General features: G+C 52.0%; 1 protein-coding gene across 6 annotated transcripts; it reads right to left on the bottom strand.

Moving 5' to 3' along the window:
- Positions 1–5: 5 nt before the first annotated feature.
- PHF24 (PHD finger protein 24) lies at positions 6–25,687 on the bottom strand. Of its 6 annotated transcripts, none has more exons than XR_014796312.1 (9): positions 24,968–25,373; positions 9,722–10,103; positions 8,661–8,846; positions 6,890–6,968; positions 6,409–6,614; positions 5,699–5,859; positions 5,348–5,443; positions 4,102–4,749; positions 6–3,838 (listed from the first exon to the last, which is right to left on the bottom strand). XR_014796312.1 is itself a non-coding variant. In XM_084898847.1 (9 exons), exons 2-9 carry the CDS (start codon positions 10,097–10,099, stop codon positions 4,653–4,655), a joined length of 1,092 nt encoding a protein of 363 aa, XP_084754973.1. In that variant the 5' UTR covers positions 10,100–10,103; positions 24,968–25,372; the 3' UTR covers positions 6–4,652. The 6 variants fall into 6 exon arrangements, 5 of the variants coding, with proteins under 5 accessions (XP_084754973.1, XP_084754974.1, XP_084754972.1 ...); XM_084898847.1 differs by having other exon boundaries at positions 6–4,749; positions 9,722–9,940; positions 10,052–10,103; positions 24,968–25,372; XM_084898848.1 differs by lacking the exon at positions 24,968–25,373 and adding an exon at positions 20,170–20,350 and having other exon boundaries at positions 6–4,749; positions 9,722–9,940; positions 10,052–10,103.
- Between the last annotated feature and the right edge of the window lie 980 nt (positions 25,688–26,667).

Below are 26,667 nucleotides of genomic sequence, written 5' to 3' on the forward strand. Positions count from 1 at the left end.
TGACACAGCATCACAATCTCTTTATTATGATTTCCACGGTGTTCACCCCCTGGAGCATCAGCTCCTTCTAGAGTGAAAGCTGAGCGTGGGGAGGAGCATGCAGCTGGGATGATGCGGAGACAGGGCTTGGGGATGTTCTCCTCAGCTCCTGCCAATCACCTTCCTCAGAGAAGCACGTAGGAAGGGCACGAAGGACCACAGGACATAGGATCCCCCATTGTTACTTGAGTGCTCTCAGAACCCACCTCACTCACAAGCCTGAACTTGGCTGGGAGACAGAGCATCGGCCATCTCTTAAAGGAGGCTGAGATTGAAGGCCCATGTTTCACCAGCTATGGAAAGGCCTTGGTACTTATAACTTGTTCATATCCGTGGCCACACCAACCCATTCTGTACACACTGTGATTGGGCTTCTATGTGGCCCAGACCAGACCTTTCGCGGTCTCTATGGTCTGGGTCATCGGGGCATGTGGCCCAGAGGGAACAAGGTTTTCCTTAGTGCTCATTGGGTCTGGTGGAAACTCTATAAGCTGTTTTTGTTAGTTTTTGGGTTTTTTTTTCCTTTCAAGGTTGCCAAAAGCAATGGCAGCAGGAAAGCAACAGCAGGGAAAGTGGCCAGTCCAGGCATGTGCATTAGTATCGTCCACTCAGGGAGATCTCTCTTGTCCAGGCTGCAGGCAAGATCCCAGAGAGAGATCCTGGGCAAATGCAAACTAAATGGCATGGAGATAGTAGCAATTTTATTCCATTGTAATAGAGGGGTGAACGGGATATGGTTACAGGTGTCCTGAAATTGTGGCATCCAGGTTGTTCTGCCTTAGAGTGCCTTTTCTCTGCTGGTGGGAAGAGGACACCACACTAGAGCCTGCTTCCAGTCCTATCTGGAGGTTCCTCGTGGCCGTGGAGTGGTCAGGGCTGGTCTGGGGCCCTGCCAGACAGCTTCTGCTGAGCTTCCCTTCAGCTTTAGGGCTTCCTGGCATCACTCTTACTAAAGCTGTGAGACCTGCAGTGGTCGAGGTTGTGCTTTGGCCTCAGAGGCCCAGGCACAATCCTGGGCTTACCCCCCGCTCGTGAGATGTCCTCTTCCCAGGCAGTTTGATTCTGTGCTTTCCATATTGGTGATAGGAATGGGGGAACCCCCAGAGTTGGCCACTCAAACAAGGCCAGGGTGACATCCCACAAGGGAGCACCAGGGCCAGAAAGGCCAGTGTCAGCCCTGCAGGCCCAGCCACTTGGGCTGAGGGCAGGAAGAGGCAATGTGCTCATGGCTTTGGCTGCGGCTGTCCTCAGAGGAAGAAGAGCACTTGAGAGTGGGTCAGTACCTAGGAGTGAGGGAACTGCTTCATCCCTGGGATCCAAAGCGGTCATCGCTCAAACGTGTAGGGCCTGGATCTGTTGGGGAAGGCTGGTCTTAGCACAGGAAGCCGCAGAGCAGGCCTAGAGACACTATGTGGCCATAGCTACTGTCTCAGCTGACCCTCTGTGGCTGCAGCTCCGTTGTGTCATCCAGAGGTCCCTGTCCTTAAATTTGAGCCTGGGGAACGGGACTGTTGGGTGATAAACAGGCTTAGGGCAGGTGGTTTTCAGAGGAGCATATCTGTAACTCCAGCTTCTCTAGGTTGGGGGGTGGGGTGGGAGTTCTTGGGAAAAGCACTGATCTCGGTTTGGGGCTGCCAAGAAAAGACTGAAACGTTTTCTCTTATCCTTATTAGAGTCAGACAGTACTTTTTTTTGTGCTTGGCAGAATTTCAGACAGTCACAGTGATGCAAGGGTTTGAAAAGGAAAGAGAACTGAGTTCACTAGGTTTATAAGAGGGCTCCATGGATTAGGACACTACAGAGGGGGATCCTGAACAGGGGCTGGGTGGGGCTTCTGCAACACTGGACGGGGAGGACTGTGGAACCTCTCCTTTGGTGAAACACTAGATGCCTCCAGAGAAGAAGCTGGTTGCTTTTCTATGCTTTTCTGCTTCCTGGGATTCCTATGGACTGGGGACTCCATTTTTGACTGGGGCAGTGTTCCTGGGCCCTCTGCAGCATTCCCCTACCAAGGAAGCCTGCTGTCCTGGATTAGGGAGAGGTGATCCTGTTGTGGAAGAACTCCGGGGCCCGCTAGCCTGACCGGGCCCATGGTCTCTCACACTCACCCACAGAAAGCTAGAAGCTGCACCTCCAGAGAGACAGGCATCACCTTGACCTGTAAAGGCCAGGGAACAAGAGGGTAGACTTCTAGTCCCTGTGACTGAGGATGAGGCAGGAGGGGAAAAAAAAGCTGTTCCGTTCTCAAAGCCCAGAGCTTGTCTTTCCTCAAAATGCCCTGTCCACGAGATCAAGCAGCCCAAGGCCACGGATGTAGGAAGTGATTTGCCAGGAGAGTAAGCAGGAGGCCCTGTGCTTAATGTGCTTTAATCTTCTTAGGCCCGGCTGCTTCAGGGGCAGTCCGTTAGCCCGAGGCATGTGCTTCCTCTTCCTTTTCTTCCTTTTGGCTGAACTGAATAATGAGCCCTCCTCCTGGTCAGTCCTGAGAGAACGGGTAAGGAATATTTACAAAAACCTGTGGGTTTTGGACCTGGCCAGGGTGTCCGTTCAGGGCTGAGAGCATGGCCTGCGCACTGAAGGGTTTGGGTGTAATTCCCAGTCAAGGGCAGGTACCTAGGTTGCAGGTTCAATCTCTGGGCCCAGTCAGAGCGTGTTTGGGTGTCAACCAATCAACAAGTCTCTCTTACATCAGTGTTTTTTGTTTTTTTGTTTTGTTTTGTTTTGTTTTTCTCTCTCTCTCTCCCCCTCTCCTATTCTAAAAATCAATGGAAAAAAATATCCTTGGGCGAGGGTTAACAACAAGAAAAATCAATATATTTTTTTAAAAAAGCTGTGGGTTTTAAATTTTCCAGGGTCATGTACATGAACCCAGTCTCATCTTCTATCTGTCTCATTTTAGATCTAAATAATCCAACCCCAGAAGCTTCTCACCCTGCTTCCAGGTCAGGCAGTTTCTGCAGGAGACCATATGCCATACCTGGTTGTAGCTCCCCTCTGTCCTCTAAGCATCTCAACACTGAGCTGTCTGCTGCTGCTTTTGTAAACACCTAATTTGGTACAAATTACTGGAGCAATAGAGATATGTTAGCTTCTGCATATAGAGCCACCCCACCTCTCAAATAACTCTTGGTAGTCAGATCTGGCCAAACCTGTCCTTAGGTTGAAAACAGAAACCTGATCCCAAGGACCAGGGCTGACCCGCAACATGCACTGACTTGAGAACCGAGGAAGGTTGCTGGGGCTTGGAGGCCAGGCTTGGTGGCCTTGTGGCAGCCTCTGCTTGTCCCCAAAGGTCTCCCATTCTAGGCCCAGGCCTTACCCTGGTGGAGAAGAACATGTAGCAAACAGTGGGGAGAAGTAGCAACTCAGGCCACATCTCAGTGATGGGGAGAAGAGAAAGCGGAATCCGCTGTGAGGCTTTGCTGGAATTTTGTCTGCTTAAGAGAGCTGAGATGCAAATCCTCTTCTTAGATCCAGCCTCTTATCCTCTTTGTCAGGGTGGTTGAAAGAAGTCCCTCCTCAGAGTTTCTGCGGAGCTGTTCTTTCTTGGTCTGTGGAAGAGGCTGGCTTTGTCCTCCAGACAATGGCACACTTTTCTAGGCCTACAGTTGAGCTGAGCTGGAAGGACGGAAAAGCATGAGTCTTCGCCTCTTCCATCCAGACCCTGTCCTCACTGGAGCTCAGGCTTCAGGTCTCCGTGGTGGCTGACTTGGTGAAGCATCTAACACTGAGAGCTGTGACTCCTGCCATCATACTTATTCCATTCAGGCCCCTGGGGCTCTGGGCCATGAGATCGCAGCTGAAAAACAAGAGCCAGGATGGCTCACCTTGATTTTGGACAGTTCTTCCAAGGACTTTCAAAGGACTTGGATGGCCTGGCTGAGAAGTGCCTAGACTTCTGGGTCCCTGGGAGGGGCTGCCTCCCTTTTCTAATTAGGGCCCCACTGACTAGTTACCTTCTCTGTTACCGGGAATTGGAATTTAAGTAAACCATGTGCTGAAGTGCAGTGGTGGTTTTTAACCATTTCCCACCCCAACAACCCTGAGGGACACAGCACATACCTACGAGAACAGTGGCTCAGCACAGGAGGGATTTTCAGTGGGGGAAAGGGAACCTGTGTCAGCATCTCCAGGACAGCATGTGAGTCTGATATGCCCCTTAGTAAGAATCGCTTGGCCAGCGTCTTATCTATTGGAATTGGAACTGGCCGATAGGATGGGGTGAGTCAAGATCCCTCATCTATACCAGTGGGTTCTCAAAGGAACGTTGGTCCTTTTAAGCCAAAAGAACCAGGTCTCTGAAGGCATGGGCCGCAAGGGGTGAGTGTGCGGGTATATACATGTGCAGTGGTGGGCCATGTGGAGGTGGGTGTGTGTGTCCAGGACTGGGTGCTGCCACAGACAGCTCCCAGGGCTTCTCCCGGCAGCAGTGGATTTCCTGCCTCTGTTGTGAGGGGGAATGGTGATTTCGGTGCCATCAAGCTTGGCGACAAACTGAGATGTTGGCAGTGCTCCGTCCTCCTGAGTCTCAGTACCAGAGGTTGGTGGGGGGAAAGGGAGAAGGGAAAAGGAGAGAACGCCACTGTCCCAGAATCCGGCTTCTCCGCCCCATGCTATCCCGGGGGTTTCAGGTGAATGGCTGCGCTGTTCGGGCGGGCAGCCAAGATGTAGATGACATTCTCCCGCAGGAAGGTAGGCCAGTCCACAGATCTAGAATAGAATCAAAGGGCAGGTTGGTGAGGCTGGCTGCAGAGCCCGGAGGCTCATGGGACCCCATCCCAGTGTCAGTGCGGCTTGAGTTGGACAGAACTGCAGGAGCCCTGGATTGTGCCTGACATGGTTATGGCCAGCTGCGCTTCCAAGCTGACAGACCAGCTGGCAGGCCCTAAGGATCTGTGGTCAAATGTGCACTCCTGGAACCTGGTTTCTAGGGTCGACACTTGCTGTTTGGGGGTGACAATGGGTAATACCCTCTCTTTAAATATATATATATATATATATATATATATATATATATATATATATATATTTATTTATTTATTTATTTACAGAGAGGAAGAGAGAGGGACAGAGAGTTAGAAACATCTATGAGAGAGAGTCATCAATTAGCTGCCTCTTGCACGTCCCCCACTGGGGATGTGCCCGCAACCAAGACACATGCCCTTGATCGGAATCGAACCCGGGACCCTTCAGTCCACAGGCCGATGCTCTATCCACTGAGCCAGACCGGTTTCGGCAATACCCTCTCTCATTTGTGTGTGTTGGGCGGTTGGGGGAGTACACAGCTGGTTGAGGAGATCCCACTCACCTGGACTCATGCTCTGTGGGCATCAGCGCCTTGTCCTGACTCTTGCTGCTGCCGCTGGCCGGGCTGCTGCCCGCTATGGGACCCACATGGCTGATGCTGTCGGGCATAAGGGCATGTAGTTAGGAGTGAAAAGCCTGGCCCCTCCCACACTCTGTGAGCCCATGTGCATGTCTAGGCTTTCTGATCGGGGGCGGCACGTTGGAGTACAGACTGCCCGATGCCTTGGCCAATCCTCTGGCTGCACACAGGAGGGTGCTCTCCTGGCTGTTGGCAGGAGAAACGGGAGGTGCATTTCCTCTTCATGGCCATTTAGGTGGGAAAGGTGGGGGCAGGGGCTGGTAGGGAGCGGACCTGACACTGGAGGAAGGAGCCTGTGGGAGCTGTTTGTGGAACCACGAGTGCTGTGCACGGTGGCACTCGGCCTCGCTGATGGCGCTCCCGCTGCCCCAGGCCAGGAAGGTGGCCCGGGCTCGCTCCCGCTCCTTGACTGTCAGAAGCCTCAGCAGAGAGTTCTGAGGAAGAAGAGACAAGTTAAGATCTTGGAGGTGAAAATAGCTTGTAAACTAGGGGTGTCGAACTCAATCAGAGAAGGGGCCAAAATCTAAAATCCAGCCTAAATCGCGGGCCGAATGGTTTACTGAACAGTCATAAACTGACAATGTCATAAACTGACAGCGGAGTGCAGTGATGACAGCGCGGTGCGGGCCACATTGCAAGGCCTGGCGGGCTGGATTTGGCCCGCGGGCCTTGTGTTTGACACATGTGTTGTAAACTGTCAAGCCACCGAGAATGTTACCTCCATCACCACCTCTGCAACCTCCCTCTGCGGCAGCCCAGAGCCTTTCTGGGAACACCAACCTTCGCAGTGGGGTCCAGTGCAGCCCAGTCTTCCTTGGGCCGTCTCCTCAGCCTAGGCACTGGGTCGCCTGCCGCCGGAGGGAACCTGAGCCCTTTTCTGGCACTGGTCCCTACCCAGAGAGTGTCCCCCCAACCTGCCCAGCAAGCTTCCCTGGAGGCTGCCACCCAGCATCCCACAGACATCCACCTCGGCTGGCCCTTACCTGGGGACGCAATTGCTGCAGAAGCAGGAGGGACTCATGGGACAGGAAGTCAGGCCACTCTATGTGTCCTTGATGGTCAGGGTCCAGGGCTGCAAACTGGCGGGCCGCCTGCTCCTCCTGCTCCCCGCTTAAGGCCCTGTTGCTGTCCCCCCGCTTTGCTGCTTGGTGACGGTAGCGCAGGAAGTCCGCCCGCGTCAGAGAGCAATCTGTGGGGAGGCACCACACGCTCGCCATGCCCGCTCCTCCCTCCTAGGGGGCACCTCCATTCGCCTCTAGGGTACCCTCTGGAGCCCCTGTATCCACAGCTCTTGTGGCGTCTTTATCTCCCATCACTAGAACGACTCAGGCTGTGGTCAGGTGTGGGAACAGAGACCTATTTACCCTTGAACCCCCAAATGCCACGACATTCCTCTCCTCCTGGAAAGGATGATGGAGAAACCAGCCCGGCCCCGCTCCGCCCAGCAGCGCCCTCCGGCCTTACCAGGGATGACTTTGCACTGCTGAAAGGTCTCTGTGAGGCTATACATTTCCTCCTCGGTTAGCAGCAAGTTGAGATTGTTCTGAGAAGAAAAGAAGAAAAGAAAGAGCTGAGTCAGTGTCCACATAGGCCAGTAAGAAAGAAAGGCCAAAGACCCAGAGAAATGGGAACAGCATTCCCGCGGAAAGGCAGTTCTGAGCTCATGTAAACGAGTCTCTCAGTCACAATCGAGGAGAAAGGGGGAAGGCTGGCTTCGAGTTGCTCAACCGTGGGGCAGGGTCTCCCCAGAACCCAGGAATCCGGACCCCAGACCCGAGTCCCTAAACACAGTTTCTGAAAATTATTTTCGGAGATCCTTCGGAAGTGCCTCGGGAAGCTGTTGCTAGGGAGAAAGTGGACTAGAAAGTGGGTGGAGTTGTGAATCCCTGGCCCATCCACTAGGGAAGCTCCATCTTTATCCATTTTAGGGTACTGGCGTCTGTGTTAGATTGCGCTCAAGAGTGTTTTAGCTTAAAATAACTTTAACTGTAACTGATCCTAATGGGTTGTATCACTCCACAGTGGTTTTGAAAGAGATGCCATTATGACAAAGTTCCTAAAAATCAAATGAGGTGGGTTGTTGTTTTTTTTTTTTTTGTGTGTGTGTGTGTGTGTGTGTGGTGCCATAGAAGTTTTAATTTCAAACGAGCACTGATGTGTTATGTTGTTAACATTCATTTACAGTATTACAGTCTTCAAAATATCAAAGATTCTTCCTAGTAGGTTATTTCCCCTCTCCCCTAAAATACCAGCAAAGAATAGAAGGCAGACATTTCATAAGTATTCATTTGTGGATTTCATAAACAACTCGAACCGTTCTCTCAATAAACACTTACTGAGCACGTTGTACATGCCGGGCACAGTGGTGTGTAACACTGTGAGCTGTGCACTGTGGCTGGAGCATAGAATATGTGTGTGGGGAGCACAGGAAGGAATGATAAAACGGAGGGGAGAGAGGCAGAAGCCTGGCTACGAAGTGCCTCAACTGCCCCTAATGGAACCCCTCGAATCTGGCTTTATTCTGAGAGCAAAGGGGGGTCACTGAAGGGTTTTGAAGTGTGGAGTACCACGGGGAGACTTTTGACTGCAGTGTGGGAAGTGGATGAGAGGGGCCAAGTCCAGAGGCACGGAGAGCAATGAGGTGGCTGTTGCAATAGTGGAGATAAGGAAAGATGAGCGGCTAAACGAAAGCATGAGAATGGAGAGCTGAGAGGTATTAGGAAGTCGAACCAGTAGGACCTGTTGACTTACTAGATGTGAGGAATGAAAGAGAGAAGGAAGTTGGGGTGGGTGCCTGGGGGGTAGGGTGAAGTGGTATTCACAGAGGTAAGAAATGGGAGGAGAACAGGTTTTGGGAGAAAGGTAAGTTCATGGGGCGGGGCATGTTGAATATGAAGTACATGGAAAGCACGGAGATGACTATAAGTCCAAGAGACAGAGAACATTTAGGTTTGGACACACAGATTTGAGAATCATTAGTGTTTAGATGGTGGCCGGGGGAGGCCAGGGATGTTGCTAAAAATCTTACGATGCACACAGCCCCCACAACAAAGAATTATTGTGGCCCGAATGTCAACAGTCCTGAGGTAGAGAGATCCGGTCCTAGCTCTCCTCGGGGACAGGATTGGGAACTCCTAGGTCACTGCCTAGAAACCAGTGTTCTAAGCCCGGGCCTCCAGAAAAAGTGCCATGTCCTTGAGGAGCAGCAGCCCCGGCCCCTGCGGTCCAGGCTCACACAGTAGTGGCAGCTCCAGCCTGTTTCCGTGTGTGCCATCTCCGTCACTTCTGCTGCACCGTCTCCTTGGATGTAGCCCATGCGGCGCAGGCAGCCGTCATGAAAAACCCTGGTGCAGACCCTGCATGGGAAGAGGCTCTCGGCCGTCCAGACCTCACAGACGTCACACATCTCATCATTGACGACCTGGGGAAGGAAAGAAGGCAGGAATGAACAGGGATGTGCAGCAAGATCCTCCGGCCACCAAGCCCAGAGCTACTCCCATAGGGCTGTCTCCCTGGAGCAGTCTAGAGCAGGGGTCGGCAAACTCATTAGTCAACAGAGCCAAATGTCAACAGTACAACGATTGACGTTTCTTTTGAGAACCGAAAACCGACTTCTGGGCATGGGCCACGAAGTTTTCATCGCACTGTACGTGCGTGCCCGCATGTGATATTTTGTGGAAGAGCCACACTCAAGGGGCCAAAGAGCCGCATGTGGCTCGCAAGCCGCAGTTTACCGACCACTGGCCTAGAGGAACAGCTGGAGGCAGTATTTGTCATCTTGTCTCTGGAGGACAAGAACCAGCAGGCTCTCCCAGCTGCTCAGGCCTGTGTGGCCATGTTTCTGAACAGGAATGCTACTACCATTTTTGGAAAGAATACTCTGTTGTGAGAGATTGTCCTAGGCCTTGCAGGACACTTAGCATTCTGGTTTTCTGGGCACCAAATACCACTAGCAACTCCCACAGTCATTGTGACCTCCCCAAATTCTCCCTACCTCACTCACTTCCAAATGCTCCCTACTCGGGGCAGCGCTATCCCGCAGGTGGGAAGGCTGACAGAAGACCTGCCATCGTATCATTCCTTGTCACCCACTGCCCCAGGTCTCTCACTGAGACTAATCCGGAATGTAACTAACAATTTCATTCTTGTGGAAGAAACTCAAAGATCGCTCTAGAGTCAACTCCATCTTTCTGGCTTTGAGTCTCACGTTAACCATTACCCAAGGCCTCCCTGTCCTGCTTCCTGATCCTCAGAAGCTCTAACACTTGGTGCATTTTCCCAAAACTGGACACTCACAGGCTCTCTGGGTTCCAAGCAGATATCTGGAGGCTTGTCATCGTCCAGCTTCCGGGTGGGGCGGATGAAGGCAGGAGGGGTGAAACGGTTGTTCCTCTCAAACTCCTCAGGCTCCACTCCACGCCCGTCTCGGAGCCTCTCCCAGGCCGCGCGGTTGACGCTGCTCTCTTCTTGGAGCGCCGAGGTGCTTGCCTCTGCTTCTTTCTCCTCCTGCACCTCCTGGACAGAGCCCTCCGCAGTGTCATGGTGGGACCCCGGGAGCTCACCTGTGCGTTGGATGGGAGGCCTGTCCCGCAGCCCATCCTTGAAAGCAGACACTGCCAGGCTCACCTTCTGCACCTGCTCCACCGTCTGCCGCTTGGACATCAACACCCCCATGGCTCTGGGAGCAAAGAGCAGAGGGGCCCGGGCTCAGCGAATGGCTGACCATGCTGAGCCAATCAGTGTCAAGCATTTACCTAAGTGGCAAGTGTTATTAAATAGTCTCTCTCTCTCTCTCTCTCTCTCTCTCTCTCTCTCTCTCTCTCTCTCTCTCTCTCTCTCCCTTAGAGAGAGTGGAAGGGAGGGAAGGAGAGAAACATTGATGTGAGAGAGACATCAATTTGTTGCCTCCTGCACATGCTCTGACTGTGTGGGGATTAGACCTGCAACCCAGGGATGCGCCCTTGATCGAGAATTGAACCTGTGACCCTTAGTATGTGGACTGATGTTCTAACCACTGTGTAACACATGCCACTGCAGTTTCTTTCTGTTTTAAACTCAGTATCGGTGGGGTGGAGAGAGCAATTGTTCAGGAGTCAGAAGACCTTGGTTCTACTTCTGACTGGTCTTGTGACTTGTTTTTTGTTTTGTTTTTTCCCCCCATCTATGAAATGAAGGCTGTCTGCTCACCACACTTCATGGGGCTGCCCTGAAGATAACATTAGTTCATGGGCTTACCTGTGCTGAGTAGACTGGAAAGCAGGATGGTATTCTATCATCCTTCCTGTCCCAAAGCCAATTAGGTTCAGGGATCCCAGGCCTCTGCTACCTTGAGACAGTTGGAGACCTCCGAGCCCAAGTCTCTTCTGCCCCACAAGGCTTAATGTAAGACTAAAGCCACATATTTCAGCCTTCTGAGTGAGGGGAAGTCCCTCCGATAAGAGCTGTGTACAACCCATCCAGGGATAAGCCACATCAAATAAACTCCTATTTCCAGAGGACTCCTGAATAGGTAGTCAGAAAACACTACCATGTGGTCAAAGTCACAAACTCTCCTTTGCCCCCTAATTAGTAGCTGTGCCTCTTTAAGGGTTCGTTTACCTTTCAGCTGACCCAACAACAGACAACTGGCCCATGACAAGCTCTAAGGTGCTTCTCACCTTTGTAAGGCTTCATTAATGTCATTCCCACATTTTCTGCTTTGATTTTTCTGAATCTTTCAAGAAAGGTCATTTCCTGGACAGGTTAAAAAGTAACGTCATCCCTGCTCTTCCTCTGCAGAGCGTGGCACTGGAAAGTGAGAGTGCATTGCAAAGCTGTTTGCCATTTCCAAGCCTGAGGGGCCTTTGTGGGATTCAGCGGGGGAATGCTTGTTCTACTTAAAGTGGAGCAGAGTCCATTTTAGCCCTGCTCTGTCCATTATAATCAAGGCTTTTTGAATAGTACTTTGTGCAAGGCACTAACCACTCATCATAGGAAATAGAATACAGGAGAAGAGTCTTACCACTCAAGCTACTTAATATCAAAACTCAAAGAAGAATAAGACAAGGTTCTGAAGTGCTTAAACGAAGGTGAGACCACACTTCTGGGAGTCAGCATGGATCCTGAAGGATGGGTTGGAAGTTACCCTTTGTTTGTGGGAAAAGGTGACAGAGGGTTTGGAGAAAGGTTAGAGCCAATTAGAAGGCTATGATAATAGTCCAGGCAAGATGTAGAAGGTTTAAATTGAAATGATGGCAGCAGGAATGATAATGAATAAGTGTATTTGATACCATGTAAATAGAATTGGAGAAACTTAGGAATAAAATAACTAACTGGTCAAGGGTAAAGAGAGAGAGGGCAGTTTATATTTAATTCCCACATTGTATAAGTTTAAGGTGTACAATGTGATGATTAGATTGATACACACACACACACACACACACACACTAGGGGCCCAGTGCACGAAGTCAAGCACCTTGAAAGGAACTGGGCCACAAGGCTGCTGTGGGCACAGAGGCAGGTCTCGGTCCATCCTCCAAGCCCCTACCCAGCACCTCCTGCCATGGCCCCAGTCCCCTCTCTGCCAGCAGCCGCACTTCTGCCACTGCTCCCATGCGCTGAGGTGCTGGTCTGCCCATACCCACTGAAGGCCGGTGCCCTCAGTAGGTGTGAGTGGCAGCTGCTGATCGTCCTCAGGAGCAGGGGGAGGTGGAGAAGCCCTCAGGGGCGATCAGGCTGGTGGTGAGCAATCGGAACTGGCACCCAGCACCAGCAGTGGGTGCAAGCGACGGCTCCAGTGCCAGGTTCGGGTGTGAGTGGGGCTGGTGCTGACAGTGAGTTCAAGAAGTGGCTCTGGCACTGCCAGCAGGTGCGAGAGGTGGTTGCTGGCCCCAATCGCCCCTCAGGAGCAGGAGGAGGTGGAGAAGCCCTGAGGGGAAATTGGGACCGGCAGTCGCAGCTAACACTGCTGATGGCACCAAGTGATTGGGGCTGGCACTGGGCACCAGCAGAGGGTGCAAGCAGGGCTAGCGCCGGCAGCAGATGCAAGTGCCAGGCAGAACCATGGTGAGTGGGAGCAAAGAATTTTCAGTAACCACCAGAGGCTCACCTTGGTCTGGAGGGCCCCCCCCCCCAACCTGCTCCACCATCCAGCCATCCACCCCCTGGTGGTCAGTGCACATCATAGTGACCAGTTTGTTGTTCCGCCATTCAGTCTATTTGCACATTAGCCTTTTATTATATAGGATTGTGAAGCTTTACCATAATAATGTTACTTAAATATTTTACCTCACATAACTATTACATTGTTCTTATGGTGAGAACATAAAAGTTGAACTCTTATTGCAACTTTCAAGTATATAATACAACATTGTTAACTAATGTCATCATGCTGTACCTTAGGTCCTGGAACTTACTCATCTTGTAACTGAATGTTTCTACCCTTTGGCCAGCATCTCCCCATTTCTCCTATCCCGCAGCCCCTGTTTCTATGAGTTCAATGTCTTTAGATTCCACATATTAGTGAGATTATACAGTATTTCATTCAGTCTTTCTCTGTCTGACTTATTTTTATTTTTATTTTTATTTTTTTAAGCAAGTATTTTTATTTTTTATTTTTTATTTTATTTTATTTTTTTAAATCAATCTTTATTGTTCATATTATTACAAAGGTTCCTCATTTCTTCCCCCCTCCACCAGGTTCCCACCCCACCCTCTGCCCCCTCCCCATCCCCCATTGTCCTCATCCATAGGTGCACAGTTTATGTTCAGTCTCTTCCTCCCTCCCTTTCCCCGATAGTAAATCCCTTTTCAGATAGTAAATCTGTTACTTAGCATTTTCTCATATCAATAATACCTCCACATGCCCAATGATACACTTCACACAAAAGACATTTTCAAATAGGTCAACCAGCCTCATCCAGGCCCCACCCAAGGCACTCCCAGATCAACACCCCAGCGCTATACTAACTCAACACATCCAGATCTAAGCCTTCATCACTTGATTCAGCAGACCCTCAAGTTCCCGCAAAAGTTTCCAGCCATGTCTGAGAGGCAGCCGTGGGCAGGTACAGGCGAGGAGCAAGCTGTTTCGGGCCTGGCTGCTCCGGGCCTGGCCTCTGTTGCTCTGGTTCGTTCCACAACCAGCTGCTCCGGGTCTGGTCACTGCCGCTCCCGACCTAGTTGCTCTGGACTTGGCTGTTGCTGCTACAGGCCTGGCCGCACCCGACCCGGCTGCTCTGGGACCGGTTGCTCCGGTCCCGGCCGCTCCGGGCCTGGCCGCTCCCAGCCTGTCAGCCGCTGCTTCGGGCCTGGCCGCTCCCAGCCTGGCAGCCGCTGCTCCTGGCCTGGCCGCACCAGACCCGGCTGCTCCGGGCCTGGCCGCTCCCAGCCTGGCAGCTGCTGCTCCGGGCCTGGCCGCACCAGACCCGGCTGCTCGGGGCCTGGCCGCTCCCAGCCTGGCAGTCGCTGCTCCGGGCCTGGCCGCACCAGACCCAGCTGCTCCGGGCCTGGCCGCTCCCAGCCTGGCAGCTGTTGCTCTGGGCCTGGCCGCTCCCAGCCTGGCAGCCGCTGCTCCGGGCCTGGCCACACCAGACCCGGCTGCTCCGGACCTGGCTGCTCCCAGCCTGGCAGCTGCTGCTCCGGGCCTGGCCGCTCCTAGCCTGGCAGCCGCTGCTCCAGGCCTGGCCACACCAGACCCAGCTGCTCCGGGCCTGGCCGCTCCCAGCCTGGCCGCTGCTGCTCCGGGCCTGGCCGCACCCGACCCGGCTGCTCCGAGCCTGGCCGCTCCCAGCCTGGATGCTCCGTGCTTGGCTACTGCTGTTCTGGGCCTGGCTGCTCCCAACCCGGCTGCTCTGGACCGGGCTTCTCCGGGCCCAGCCACTCCGTGTCTGGGTGTTCCTGGACTGGCCACCCTGGGCTTGGCCGCCTCTGCCTCAGGCCTGGCTGCCACTGCCCCAGGTCTGGCTGCTCCAGTGCTGGCCGTTGATGCTCTTGTTCTGGCTGCTGCTGCTCTAGGGCCTGGCCACTGCTGCTCCGGGCCCAGCTGCCACTGCCTTGTGCCTGGCCACTCTAGGCCTGGTCGCCGCTGTTCCAACATTCTGTCCCTTTTTTCTCCTCTTTTTTTTCTTTTTAAAAAACAAAACAAAACGCATTTATGTTGCAATGTTGGCTGGTGCGTTGAGTTCTGACTTAGTCTTTGATTTTTCAAGATCTTCTTTGTATTCTTTCTTAAGTAATTTTACTATCATTTGCTCTCACTTGATTTCTTCACATTGAGAACTTCTTTGGTTTCTTCCTCCTTGTCCTGGGAGCTCAGCAGGTTGGCCTGTGGCACCCCTTTGTTCTCCGTGGGCTCCCGCGCTGCTCCAGCCTGTTACCAGGGTCGGCGCCTCCCAGAAAGCAGCCCCCGTCCTTGGCTCCGTTGCCAGCGCTCAGCAGTCGAAGGCTCAGGGGCACCCCCCCCACTGGGGGCCCCGTCGCCCGGCTCCTTGCTGGCGCCCGGCTGGCCGGTGTCCGGCAGGGGCTCCTGCTCCTCGTGGCGTTCCTCCAGTCTGGAGCTTTCTTTCTCCCTCCCACTAGGGGAGTCCAGGATCAGAGTCAACAGACTGTCCTCTGCGCACAGTGTGCGCGACTCCGGGGGCTCGGCCTTTCGCCGCGCTCCCAGGACTCCACCTCACAGCTCCCCCTGCCCGAGCCTGGGTCCCCAGGGACTGGCCCAGACCTGGAGTTCGGGGCGGTCCGGACTGAGGCTCAGAGCTGCCGCCGGAGGCTTTGTTTCTTCCGGCTAGGGTAATCCAGCATCAGAGTCAACATTCAGTCCTCTGCGTGCCATGTGCGCGCGACTCCGGGGGCCCCGCATTTCGCCGTCCCCCGGGATTGTCTCCCCCTGCCGGAGCCTGGGTCCCCAGGGTCTGGCACATAACTTGGGGCTCAGCGCTGCCGGTTCGGGGGTTCAGCCCAGGCTGGGGGTTCTATTTCCTTCCTGCTAGGGAACGCCAGGCAGCACCCAGCCCTCTCCTCCTCTCCGGCTGCGTCCTCTCCGCGCGAGCGTGCGTGCGAGCGCGCAGCATGTCTCCGTACCTTAGGCTTTCCTTCAGCTCCTCTGATTTTCCTTCTGGTTTTCTCCCTCCTTCCTATTGTAGAGTTTTCAGTCAGTCGACTACCTGTAGCTCTGGGCAATGTCCACTCTACATTTTAGTTGTATACCCTTGAAATTGTTGTGAGCTGCTGCGGCTAGGTGTATACCCGAGCAGCCATCTTGGATCCTCCCAACAAGTTTTGTTATGTCTGACTTATTTTTAAAAATAATTTTTATTGAATTTATTGGGGTGACATTGGTTAATGAAATTGTATAGGTTTCAATTCTTTAAAATGTGACCTAATGAGGGTAACTAGCCGGGGTGAGGTCAGGGTTGGGTGGAGAGGAAGGCGCAGGTGTATATGTTAGAGCTTTTGAGGAGGCCAGGGACCCAGGGGGTTCTTGAAGAGGAAGGGCCTATGGTCCCCTCACAAGCACAGCCGTGCTCTACAGTTAGGTGGGAAAGCAAGTCCCAACCGCAGAGAGAAGAGCAGGAACCGGCTCGCCTCGCCAAGAGGGACAGTGCAAAACGACACGCAACCTTCACTGTAGACCTTCCTCGTGATCAGTTACTATTTCCAAGGGCACAATGTTTTCCTCAGAAACCTTTGGTGGTATGTTTTTCAAAATTTGTAACTGTTGACCCATAGTAAGAAATATAGTTAATATTTCTGAACACACACAGTTACAAACACATGTTCATAGATCTGAAACGGAACCCAAACTTTTGTGAAACAATCCTTCTTTTACTATATGTTCTCTGAGGTTTTCTATCTCCTCTATCCTATTTCATTAAAATAACCCTGATAGTGTCTCTCTAAAATTATTTCATGACTTGCTAATGGGTCTGGACCTGCAATTTGAAAAAACACAGCCTTAGGATCGTTTTACATTTTTTATTATAGAGGACTACACTTTTTGTTGTTGTTAATCCTCATCCAAGCATACTTTTTCCATTGTTTTTTAGAGAGAGTGGAAGGGAGGAAGGAGAGAGAGTGAGAGCGAGAGAGCATGTGAGGGAGATACACTGATTGGTTGCCTCCCACATGCTCCCCAGCTGGGGCCGGGGATCAAACCTACAACCCAGGTACATGCCCTTGACCAGTAATTGAACCCGTAGCCCTGTGGTCTGTGGGCCAATGCTCCAACTACTGAGAAACACAAGCCAAGGCTACGCTACACTTTTGTCTTTTGATTTAAAGACGGTTACCTATAAAAGACAAGGACAACATTGTGAAGGTATAAGGTAACTTTCCCCTTGGCTAAAGTGATATAAGAACAGAATTCTCAAGCTTGTCTTAAGAATCTATGTGGTTGGAAGGTCTAGCAGAGGTGGACAGCTGCTGATATTACTCTTTGAGGAAAACCCTACTCTATGAAAGGCTGATCTTCTGCCCTTTAGACATATTTAAAATAATATTTATTAGGGCATTGTTTACAGTTATTTAAAGGTGGAAACAAACTCAACAGGAATCCAGTCTAGAGCAATGATTCTTACGTGGCAAACTGGTCAGGTGGGAGGTGTCTATAAGAAACCCCAGGTGCCCTGGCCAGTGTGACTCAGCTGGTTGAGCGTCCTCCTATGAACTGAAAGGTTGCTGGTTCGATTCCTGGTCAGGGCACATGCCAGGTTGCAGGTTCAGTGCCTCTCTCTCTCTCTCTCTCTCTCTCTCTCTCTCTCTCTCTCTCTTTCTCTCTCTCTCTCTCAAAACATTAAAGAGGAGAGAGAGAGAGAGAGAGAGAGAGAGAGAGAGAGAGAGAGAGAGAGGGAAACTCCCAGAGGAGGGGGATAAATGAGTGAACTGGAAAAGCACACCGATTATAATATTTGTTTGGAAAACAAACATTAAAAGCCATTACCCCCCTTCTTTTGAAACATGCTCTATAACACAGCAGATATTCACAGTATCTTCTTGGTTGTTGGGGATACATAGAAGGTAGCTCCCTAAATAGTTTGGGAAGCCCCTGCCAGAAGTAGCATCAGAAGTTTAGGGAGCAGTCATCACATTTATATTTATCAGCAAGAAGACATGGGTTGGAAAAAAAAAAAGTTCAAAAGCACTTATTTGGAATCCTGGGATAACCATATGCAACTCGTTTCCAAGACTGATTTATTGGAGGAAAATCAATGATATGCTTTTGGTTCTTGCTGGCTTTTTCGGATAATGTGTAATACGAGTTCTGAGCAAAGACTAGCCAGTTAGAAGGGTTACTCTGAACGTGAACGGACTCATTAACAATGTACTAGAATCAGCAAACTAACCACCGATGTCCCCCCACACCATGTAATCTTGCTACAACCATTATTTTCTGTCAGGATAACACAAATCACTATTAAGCCACCTCAGTTGTTTATCATGATATTGCAATAATGCTGGGTTTGTCCTTAAAGTAATTTCAATGAAGACTGAAGATGACATCCCCCAGCAAAACTAACAAACATAAAAACAAATAAAAAGGGACTTTCCAGTCCTGACCACAGAATCTTGGTGTGCTGCTCTTCATTTTACCTGCGACGGTTCAATTTTCTGGGCCCATAACACAGATGACACAGAGCAGAACCATTAAAAAGAAAACCATCAAAATCCAAACAAGATACCAAGTCATTTGAATTGACATGGCTTAATTTTGATATAAATTGTGAGGACACAACAAAATTAGGCTTCAAAACTGAGGCTATTATCCTTAATGCTTCATGGAGAGGCTCAAACCTATATACCAAAGACACCCTGACTAAAAGCAAAAATGTGCTGAAATATTCACGATGTGTACCATCAGTGTTTGAGAAATTAACCACGTCAGGTCTCATTTTCAGAGAAACAAGTGGTAGTGATTAGCGATGGCAAAAAGCAAACACCTGGTGAGAAAACCCTGGCCTCTCCTGAGCTGGAAGAAATCCTAGGAAGAGGAGAGAGTTAAAAGGAAATCAAGTTACAAAGAGTCCATAAATTATACCTAATGGTTACTTGTTTGGCTGATTGGTATAACTGGGGTTTTCTGCCTTCCTAACAAGGATGAGAGGGATAAAAAGACATTGTCCTAAGAATGCTATGACTGTCAGAGAATGTGTGGTATCCAGGGAAAGCTTGGAAAAGCCCCCAGGGGCAGGAGCAGGTGGCATGAATGTCAGAAGGATAAGAAGGCGGAAGGTAGAATAGGGCTGTCTGACTGTATGATCTGGAGGAAACGAAAATAGATGACAACCAGAATCTTTCTTCGGGGAAGAGAAGTCTGTCTAGATGTGTTTGTCAGGTGGTGAGACATATGTGTGCAGCTTGGAGTGTGTGCACAAGACACACCCATTCTCCACAGAGCCCGTGCCTACACCGGCAGTGGGATTATTTATAAGGGCAGAGTGGAGGGGGATGGGAGACGAGCGGCTGCTCCACAGCCAGAGCTGGTAGAGAAACGGGAAGGCCATAAAGATTTATAGCTGTGATGAGCCCGGGCCACAACCTTCCTCCTGGGCAGGAGTCTCTTGGCTTGAGACCTACTCTATTCGCCTTCAGCTGATTCTTGATATGGGAATGGCAGCTGTTTGGAAAAGGCTCAAAAGCAACTGAAACTGATTGCTTGGATGGTTATGAGGGCTTCCTTAGGCAGGAACAAGACAAAGAAAACCTCTGAGTTGAGGGACAGGAAAACCAATCGGAGCGGGTTGCGCAGAGTGGGAAAAGGAATCCTAGTGTCTCACTGACACGGAGAGGGAGAAAAGTCGATATGGTCTCCCTGCTCTCCGGGGAGTGGGTGTTCTAGAAATCCTGGTCGAAGTAACGTTGCAGAGATGACTGGGCAACGTAAGTTTACTTGAGATCCTGGTATTAGCCGCCTTTTTAAAAAAATATATTTTATTGATTAAAATTTTTTTTTTTTTACAGAGAGGAAGAGAGAGGGATAGAGAGTTAGAAACATCGATGAGAGAGAATCATCGATCAGCTGTCTCTTGTACACCCCCTACTGGGGATGCGCCTGCAACCAAGGTACAAGGCCCTTTACCGAAATTGAACTTGGGACGCTCTATCCGCTGAGCCAAACTGGCTTCGGCAATTAGCCGCCTTTTTCTTCCTCAGAGTTGGCCAGAGAGACCAATCTGGCAAAATTTTCAAAACCCAGTTCGGAAACTGCACAGTCACCGGCTCAGCTCATCTTCTCTGTTTCCCCAGAGGCGAACCACCCTAACCAGTGAGTCAGGGCTACTGGGGGTGAGAACGGGTGACCATACAATAGTTATGGGTGATTTCGTTGACAATAGGAGAGAGCTACAGAATGTTGAAATTCAGTCAGTGTCTCCAACCACAATGCTAAGAAGAGAGAGACTCCTATTACCAAACGCAATGGTCCCCCGCACGGTGGCCTGGCCCGCGGAGGGCAGCTGCCGGAAGCCCTCAGGCTTGGTGTGGGCTGGGTTTTGGCTGGCGACATTCAGCACCAGCAGCATCTGCAGGCACATAAGGTGAAAACTTCAAGGCGTTTGACAGCTGGCTCCAGGAAGCATGTGCCTGAAAGACAGCCTCCGAGAAAGCCACATACCTAACACAGACGGTGACCAGCCACAAGGATATTGAAATACAAGCAGAACCGGGGCCTAAAAACGCAAAATGCATGGCACAGACTCTAAACCCATGGCGGACATTAACATCTCCCTTGAGACCTTAAACAAAAAAACGCCAAGAAAGAGTCCCCTTACCTTTTGATGGTCGTTGGGGGAAATTTCAAGCCCCAGATGGTCTGGCTGCTCTCCAGCGACTGGGTGCTGCCTTAGGAATCCGGAGCCTCACCCAGGGCTCTTGCTCCTACTCAGCCATGCTGTTGCCTGGCACTAGCCTATAGACTGTTCGTTTCCATGTTTTACGGACCCTCACGGGGTCTCCCTGCCCTCCTCTGCTCGCCGATGTTTATCTGGCACAGCAGCGCCGGCTTCGGCCAGCCCGGGAAGGCACCGTCACTCCAACTGCACAGGCTCTTTGGGGGTTTCCAAGGAGAAGGGCTGAAGGATGAGCAAAACTGTCTTCCTGCACTCAGCTCAAGAGAATGCGATGTGGGGGAGGCCCTACTGTTGTCTAATATTGTCTGAAAGCCCACGCGGCTCTAATATCCATGAGACGGGATTATGGCATGATCTTTAGCCTCAGGGGGCCGGGGATGAGTCTTCAGGAGGAGCTACAGTGCCGGCTTCCCACAGAAGCAGAGCAGCAGTTAAGGAGCAGCACACCATCAGGGATTGGCTGGTGTGACTGCACTTCGCCAGCAGGGCTTTTCAGGGAGATGGAGAGGCCCTCCTTCCTGTCGTTTGCACGGGGGCCCTGAAACACCTATTCGGCCCCGTTTCAGGCACTTATTACACCACAATCACCACAACTTGCTTGTTTGTCGAGTCTACAGATATCTGATGAATGCAGCCTACTATGTGCCAGGCACAAATCAAGCACGGAACTGCCGGGAGAATGACAAATGGAACCTCACTCAGCCTGAGAGTGCAGTGTGTGTGTGTGTGTGTAGGGGGCATAAGTATGGGATTAAAAAAAAAAAAAAAAAAAGGTGTTGCTTGAGCTAAATTTTGAAAAATGAGTGGGAGTTACCCCAGTGGATAAGGGGGGGGGGGGGGAAGCATTCCAGGAAGAGGTAAAAGCACGTGCCAAGGCATGGAGCTATATGGGGACTCCATCGCGGCTCAGATGGTGTGCAGCCAGCTGGGTGCTGAATCGCAATAGGCAAGGAAACATGAGGAACAGCCTAAAGAAGTGGTGTGAGAGAGGAGGCTTACACGTGCTTGTTTAAAAGAGGATATAAATGTCGATTTCCCGGGAGAAAGGAAACCCCAGAGAAGTGGATTCTCTGAGGGCAGGAAGCAGGACAGCTCTGATCAGTCCCAGGGCTGACCACCCCGCAGGAAACTCCTCTTTATCGCCTGAGAGCTGGTTAAGAGGCGACTGTAGTGAATCATTGGGGCTTTTCCTTTTCCCTCTGGGAGACCCATAAGCCTGATTAGAACTAAAAAATAAAATAAAATAAAATAAAAAGTAGAAGAAAAAAAAGAAAGAAAAGGGAAAGCAAGCAAGCGAGCCAACCTACACACTGTTATTTTAGTGAGAAAACCCCAGTAAGACAAAACGTTTCTCAAACCAGAGGTTATGTACATAAAAGGGCTTTGTAAACTGTAACATGTTATTCGAACACAAGGTACTGTCATATTATCGTAAGAAGTCAAGAGGGTGGCCAGTTTACTCAAGGCATAGGAGCAAAAGTCACGTGGGCAGGGCAGTGGCAGGGGGACCAGGGGAGGCACAGAAGATTGCATTTCAGTGATGCTTGGGAAAAGCATCCTCCATCCCGATTCCTGTGGATCCCCTGAAAAGCTGTACCTTCCCCCCTACTTTTCTTACTCTTCATAGTAAATGGTCAAAGAAATGCAGACTGGTTCTATGAGCACTCCTCCAGGGCAGTGCCTGGTGAGTAGGTGGCACTTAGTAAATGTATGTGGTTCTCTGAGGGGATTGCTGGGAGGGGAGGAGGGGGGGAAGGGAGAGGTTATAATGGAAAAAAAATAATCGTGTCTCCAGCTGGACACTGATGGTCTTGGTTTCTTGGTCCAAAGCTGGTAAATAATTCCTGTCAGAGCTGGTCATTAAGATGGAGGGTCGGAGTGGGGAATGAGGTCCCATCAGCAATGAATAAACCACTCCTGGAGAAAAGCATGTGGGACTGGGAGGCCATGGATTCTGTAGCTATAAGAAAGGAAACTATTTGCATGAATATGATTCACTTAGGAACCAGTGTACTGGGGGGAGGGCGGGGAATACGGGGTGTAGGGGGAGATGGACTGGGAAGGTCCCGCTGTTCGTGTCTGAGAAAAAGGAAGCACTGTCAAAGAGATTTCAAATGTGGGAAGAAGAAAATCAGAAGAATGTGGTCAGAGAAGATTTGGAAGATTAAAGACTGCCCAGGACATGGGTATACACTCGAGTGAAATTGGTCGAGCCATTCTCTCCCCCTTGTCTTTCCCTTTGTAAAGATCATTTTTTTTGTTTTGTTTTGCTTTGAGAAGATTAAGGGCCTTCCAAACCTAATCACATCCTTCACGCCCATCTGGAATGATTTGATGTGCACGCTCACGTTGTGATTAAGGGACGGTTAGACAGTATTCCTAGGAGGTGGTACCCACGGTCCAGTATTTGGGGAGCATCTGGAGACATCCAGCCATCCAGCACACTTCCCAGGGTTATGAGCGGGGGCGATGCCAAGATCCCTCAAGGAAAAGGCCAGGTTAGAAATCAAACTCTAACGACGAGTCTCCGAATTGGAGCAAAGATCATATTGGCCGGTTTGCTTCTTCTGACTTCCTTAAAAAATATAGATCCCTGTTTATTTTGGTGTCTTAAACGGATGAGAGGGGTTTGAGCTGAAAGGGGATAACAAAGAGCTCCGTAATGGGGAGGTGCTGAGATAAACCTTGGTCCGTTCACTCCGTGGAGCTGTGCAGGAGGTGCCACACCCAGGCTCCAGGCGGCCATCGAGTGAAAAAAGAGAAGCTAACAGTGGGCACACAGGTGGTCCCGTTTCCTCACAGGCCTGCTCTCTCCTCTCACCGTGTGTAACCCTGGCCCGAGGAAGCCACTTCCGTCACAGGAAGATGTCACTACGTTGGGGCGAGTGGAAGAGGCGAGGAAGGGGAACAGAAAAGCTCTCGGGGAACAGCTCTGCGGAGAATTCCATTGCTTAGCTTCCGCACAACTCCATTTATTTTATTTTATTTTATTATTTTATTTTATTTTTGGACAATAAACTAGTCTATCCTCGATTCCCAAATTCACACCCTTAGGATTCAGGTGGAATGAAAGCACGGCCGCAGCTGAGGGGGCAAGATGAGGGTGCATTACTGTGTCCGATGCAGACCCTTTGCCGTCCCCCAGACAACGTTAAGCTTTCCCAGGTTCTGCACCTTTCCCACCCTCCTCCTCCTCACGCTGAGGCACTACGGGGGCACAAGTGTCCTGAGCGGTGCCTGTGGGCCGATGTCTGCTGGAGCATGTAGTTAGATGGCCCCCAGACAGTAGGTCGTGCTTCCTAAAAAGGATCCTGTCTCCCCGTTCTCTCCTTCACGGATTCTGTAGCCGGGAGGGTTGTCTCAGGACACTCCTGCTCTGAAGGGATCCCCTAGTTCTGAGGAGCGAGTCCTGACAGAGACCACACCCAGAGGCCTCTTCCAAACCCAATCACGGTGGCCAGAGCGGCCGGAGGCATCGGCACAGCCAGGCTGCCAGGGAGGGAAGCCACACCCTGGAATCTGGAGATTCAGTGGAAAGCAGTCCCGCAGCAATCTCACCCTCAATGAAAATCTCATCCTCTTATTTAATCATCACACTCACTGAGCACATACAATCGCAAAGCCCCGTGCCTGGTGCCCTAATGCAACTTGTCTAAAAACATGCATTCTTGTTTCTGCCTCTCCTTGGTACTTTTCCCCAAATAAACTAAAACACACACACACACACACACACCCCAAAACAAAAAAAAACACCACACAGATTTCATGATTCCAAGCTTTGGGCAAATTGCTAACCCTCTCTGAGTCTGAAGTGCCTAACGTTTAAAAGGAGATCATTTCAAGGCTGCTGTAAGGATTATATAAGACGCGAACCATCCCTGGTGTAGAACTGGCACCCCCGTGCTCAGGAATCCTACACATCCTTTCTTCCCTCCCTCAAAGGACTTTCCTGCCAGGACCTGCCAGACTCAGCTGTTGCACCTGAGTTTACTTCTTCCTCCTGCTCAAAGCCAGGGATCCAAATCTCCTTTCTCTGCTTCCGAGAGGCCTCCCTGCTCCTTCCCTTCCTTGAGCCTTGTGCTCTTAACAGAAGTTCCTGCCTCCACTGAAATCCGGCTTGCAGCCATTGGGGCTACCACCAAGAACAAAAATCCTGAGGAGGGGCCATGGACAGAGGCAGCAGCCCCACGAGGTGCCCACCGGAGGGACACAGGTTAGGGCACATCCGTCCGAATGGCGGTCAAGGCCAAAGTCCTCTGGGCATAGGGGAAGTTACTCCTGGCCTGGATCCCACAGCAGGACCCTCTCCTCCCAGACAGAGGTTCCTTCCAGACAGTTCCAGGGCTCAGCCTAAGGTCCTCCTGGAAGGACTGGTCCTCTGTGGGGTCCACCCGCCACCCCGCAGGCTTCGGAGGCTCCCTGAGGGTCTCCCCTGTTCCCAAATCATCTTCCGGAGGCAGCTCCAGAGCCTGCCCCTGCCCTCCCGCAGCTACCCAGGCGCTCTCCTCTCGGGGGACCACGCCACGGGCCTCCCGGGGCAGCAGGCGCAGGGCGAGCCCGGGAGTCTCCGCTCGCACCGGGGACAGCTCCCACGCCGCCGCGCCCGCCTGGGACTCTCCCGGAGGCGGAGGCAGCGGACAGCCAGGTCCATCCATCCGCACGGGGACCCCTCAGCACCTCAGAGTACCCCGGGGCCCCCGCCGCCCCCGACCCCGCTTACCCGGACTGTCAGGGCGCGGGGCGCGGTCCGGGGTGGCGGACTACACCGCTGGCCCCGCGTCACCCATGGCCGCGGGGAAGCCGGCGCGCTGGGCGCGGGGCGCTGGGTGCAGGGCGTCGGGTGCAGGGCGCTGGGTGCCGGGGCCCAGCCGGGAGCGGGCGGCGGGCGGAGCGCAGGCTGGGGCGGCGGCGCTCCGGGAGCACACCCACCTCCCTGCCCCCCGCCCCGCGCGGCTGCGGGACTGCGGCGCCTGCGCCCGCGCGAGGCCACCCGGGCCCGGGTGCGCCCGCCCGCCCCGCCCCGGTGCCTCCCGGCGCGGCCCCCGCGGCTCCGCGGCGACCCGGCTCCGGAGGGAGACGCCGGGGGGCCGTGCAGGGCGCCCCGGCCAGCGCCCGGCTCTGCGGCGCGGGGACTGCGGCAAGGTCAGTGGCCTCCGGCAGGGGGCGCCCGGGGAGGGTCGGGCCGGGGGCCCGGGCTGCTGTGGGCGCCCGGGGGGCGCGCGCCTGGCTGGGGCAGTGAGAGGGGCTCCCCCCGCACCCTCTGGCCGGGCGCTGCCTCCCCCGCCAAGCTACTCGCTCAGCATCCTGGCCTGCGACCCCGGCCTGGGCGCTCACCTCGGCGGTGCTCCCTGCAAGGTCCAAATGGGCGTCCCCAAACGCTTGGCTGGCCCCACTCTTCCCGGGACGTTTTTTTCTTAAATCAGGGGCCTTCGTGTTTCCAGCAGCAGCACCGCGGTTCTGTCTGTCATGTCACCCACTTTTTTTTGCTGCAGCAGCCTCTTCCCTCAGACTGTCTGAACAGCCAGCTCGCCAGGAGGCCAGCGGTTCTGTAACGCATGGAACATGCCCTACACCAAGCTACATGCTCTGGGGAGGGCGAGGAAAAGGTCAGGTCACAGAGCACCTGGCAACTAGTCCCAAAGAAATAGCTGAAGACGTGTAAATACTGTGACAAGAACCCTTTTATCTGAATGAAGTGCATGGGCATTTTATGCATACTTTCATTTTTCTGGTGCATTCAGCTTCTGTATCTCAAATACAATTCACATCACTATTTTTTTTTTTGAACATCTAGTATTTGTTACACACTGTTCTAGAGGACAAAAAAACAGCCCGCTTTGTCCTTAACAACATGGAACTAACCAATGAGGGATATAAGGTAAATATGGTACTACCTATTGCTATCACTTTCCCCCCAAAATACATTTTTATTGATTTCAGAGAGGAAGGGAGAGGGTGAGAGAAACATCAATGATGAGAGAGAAATATTGATCGGTTGCCTCCTATACTCCTCCTACTGGGGATCAAGTCTGGGCATGTGCCCTTGACTAAAATAGAACCCAGGACCCTTTAGTTCTCAGGCCGATGCTCCATCCACTGAGCCAAACCAGTTAGGGCTCTTTTTTTCTTGATTAAATACTAGAGGCCCCGTGCGTGGAATGGTGTGGGAGGGGGGGCCCTTTGGGCAGTTGGCAGGCAGGCCCCACCTCTGTCGAACTCCCTGTCAAGGGGATAATTTGATATTAGCCTTAGGGGTGTCGAACTCAATCAGAGAAGGGGCCAAAATCTAAAATCCAGCCTAAATCTCGGGCCGAATGGTTTACTGAACAGTCATAAACTGACAATGTCATAAACTGACAGCGGAGTGCAGTGATGACAGCGCGGTGCGGGCCACATTGCAAGGCCTGGCGGGCTGGATTT

Source organism: Pipistrellus hanaki (genome assembly GCF_964339955.1).
Source record: "Pipistrellus hanaki genome assembly, chromosome: 11".
In the NCBI taxonomy this organism is placed as follows: domain Eukaryota; kingdom Metazoa; phylum Chordata; class Mammalia; order Chiroptera; family Vespertilionidae; genus Pipistrellus; species Pipistrellus hanaki.

What these genes read in the sequence shown, in the direction of transcription:
- PHF24 (XM_084898846.1), bottom strand. Translation starts at nt 10,099, where the DNA reads ATGGGGGTGTTGATGTCCAAGCGGCAGACGGTGGAGCAGGTGCAGAAG. An exon ending in TGCAGCAATTGCGTCCCCAG is followed by an intron (nt 5,860 to 6,408) that starts GTAAGGGCCAGC and finishes CTTCTTCCTCAG; the next exon opens with AACTCTCTGCTGAGGCTTCT. An exon ending in CCCACAGAGCATGAGTCCAG is followed by an intron (nt 4,750 to 5,347) that starts GTGAGTGGGATC and finishes ATTCTATTCTAG; the next exon opens with ATCTGTGGACTGGCCTACCT.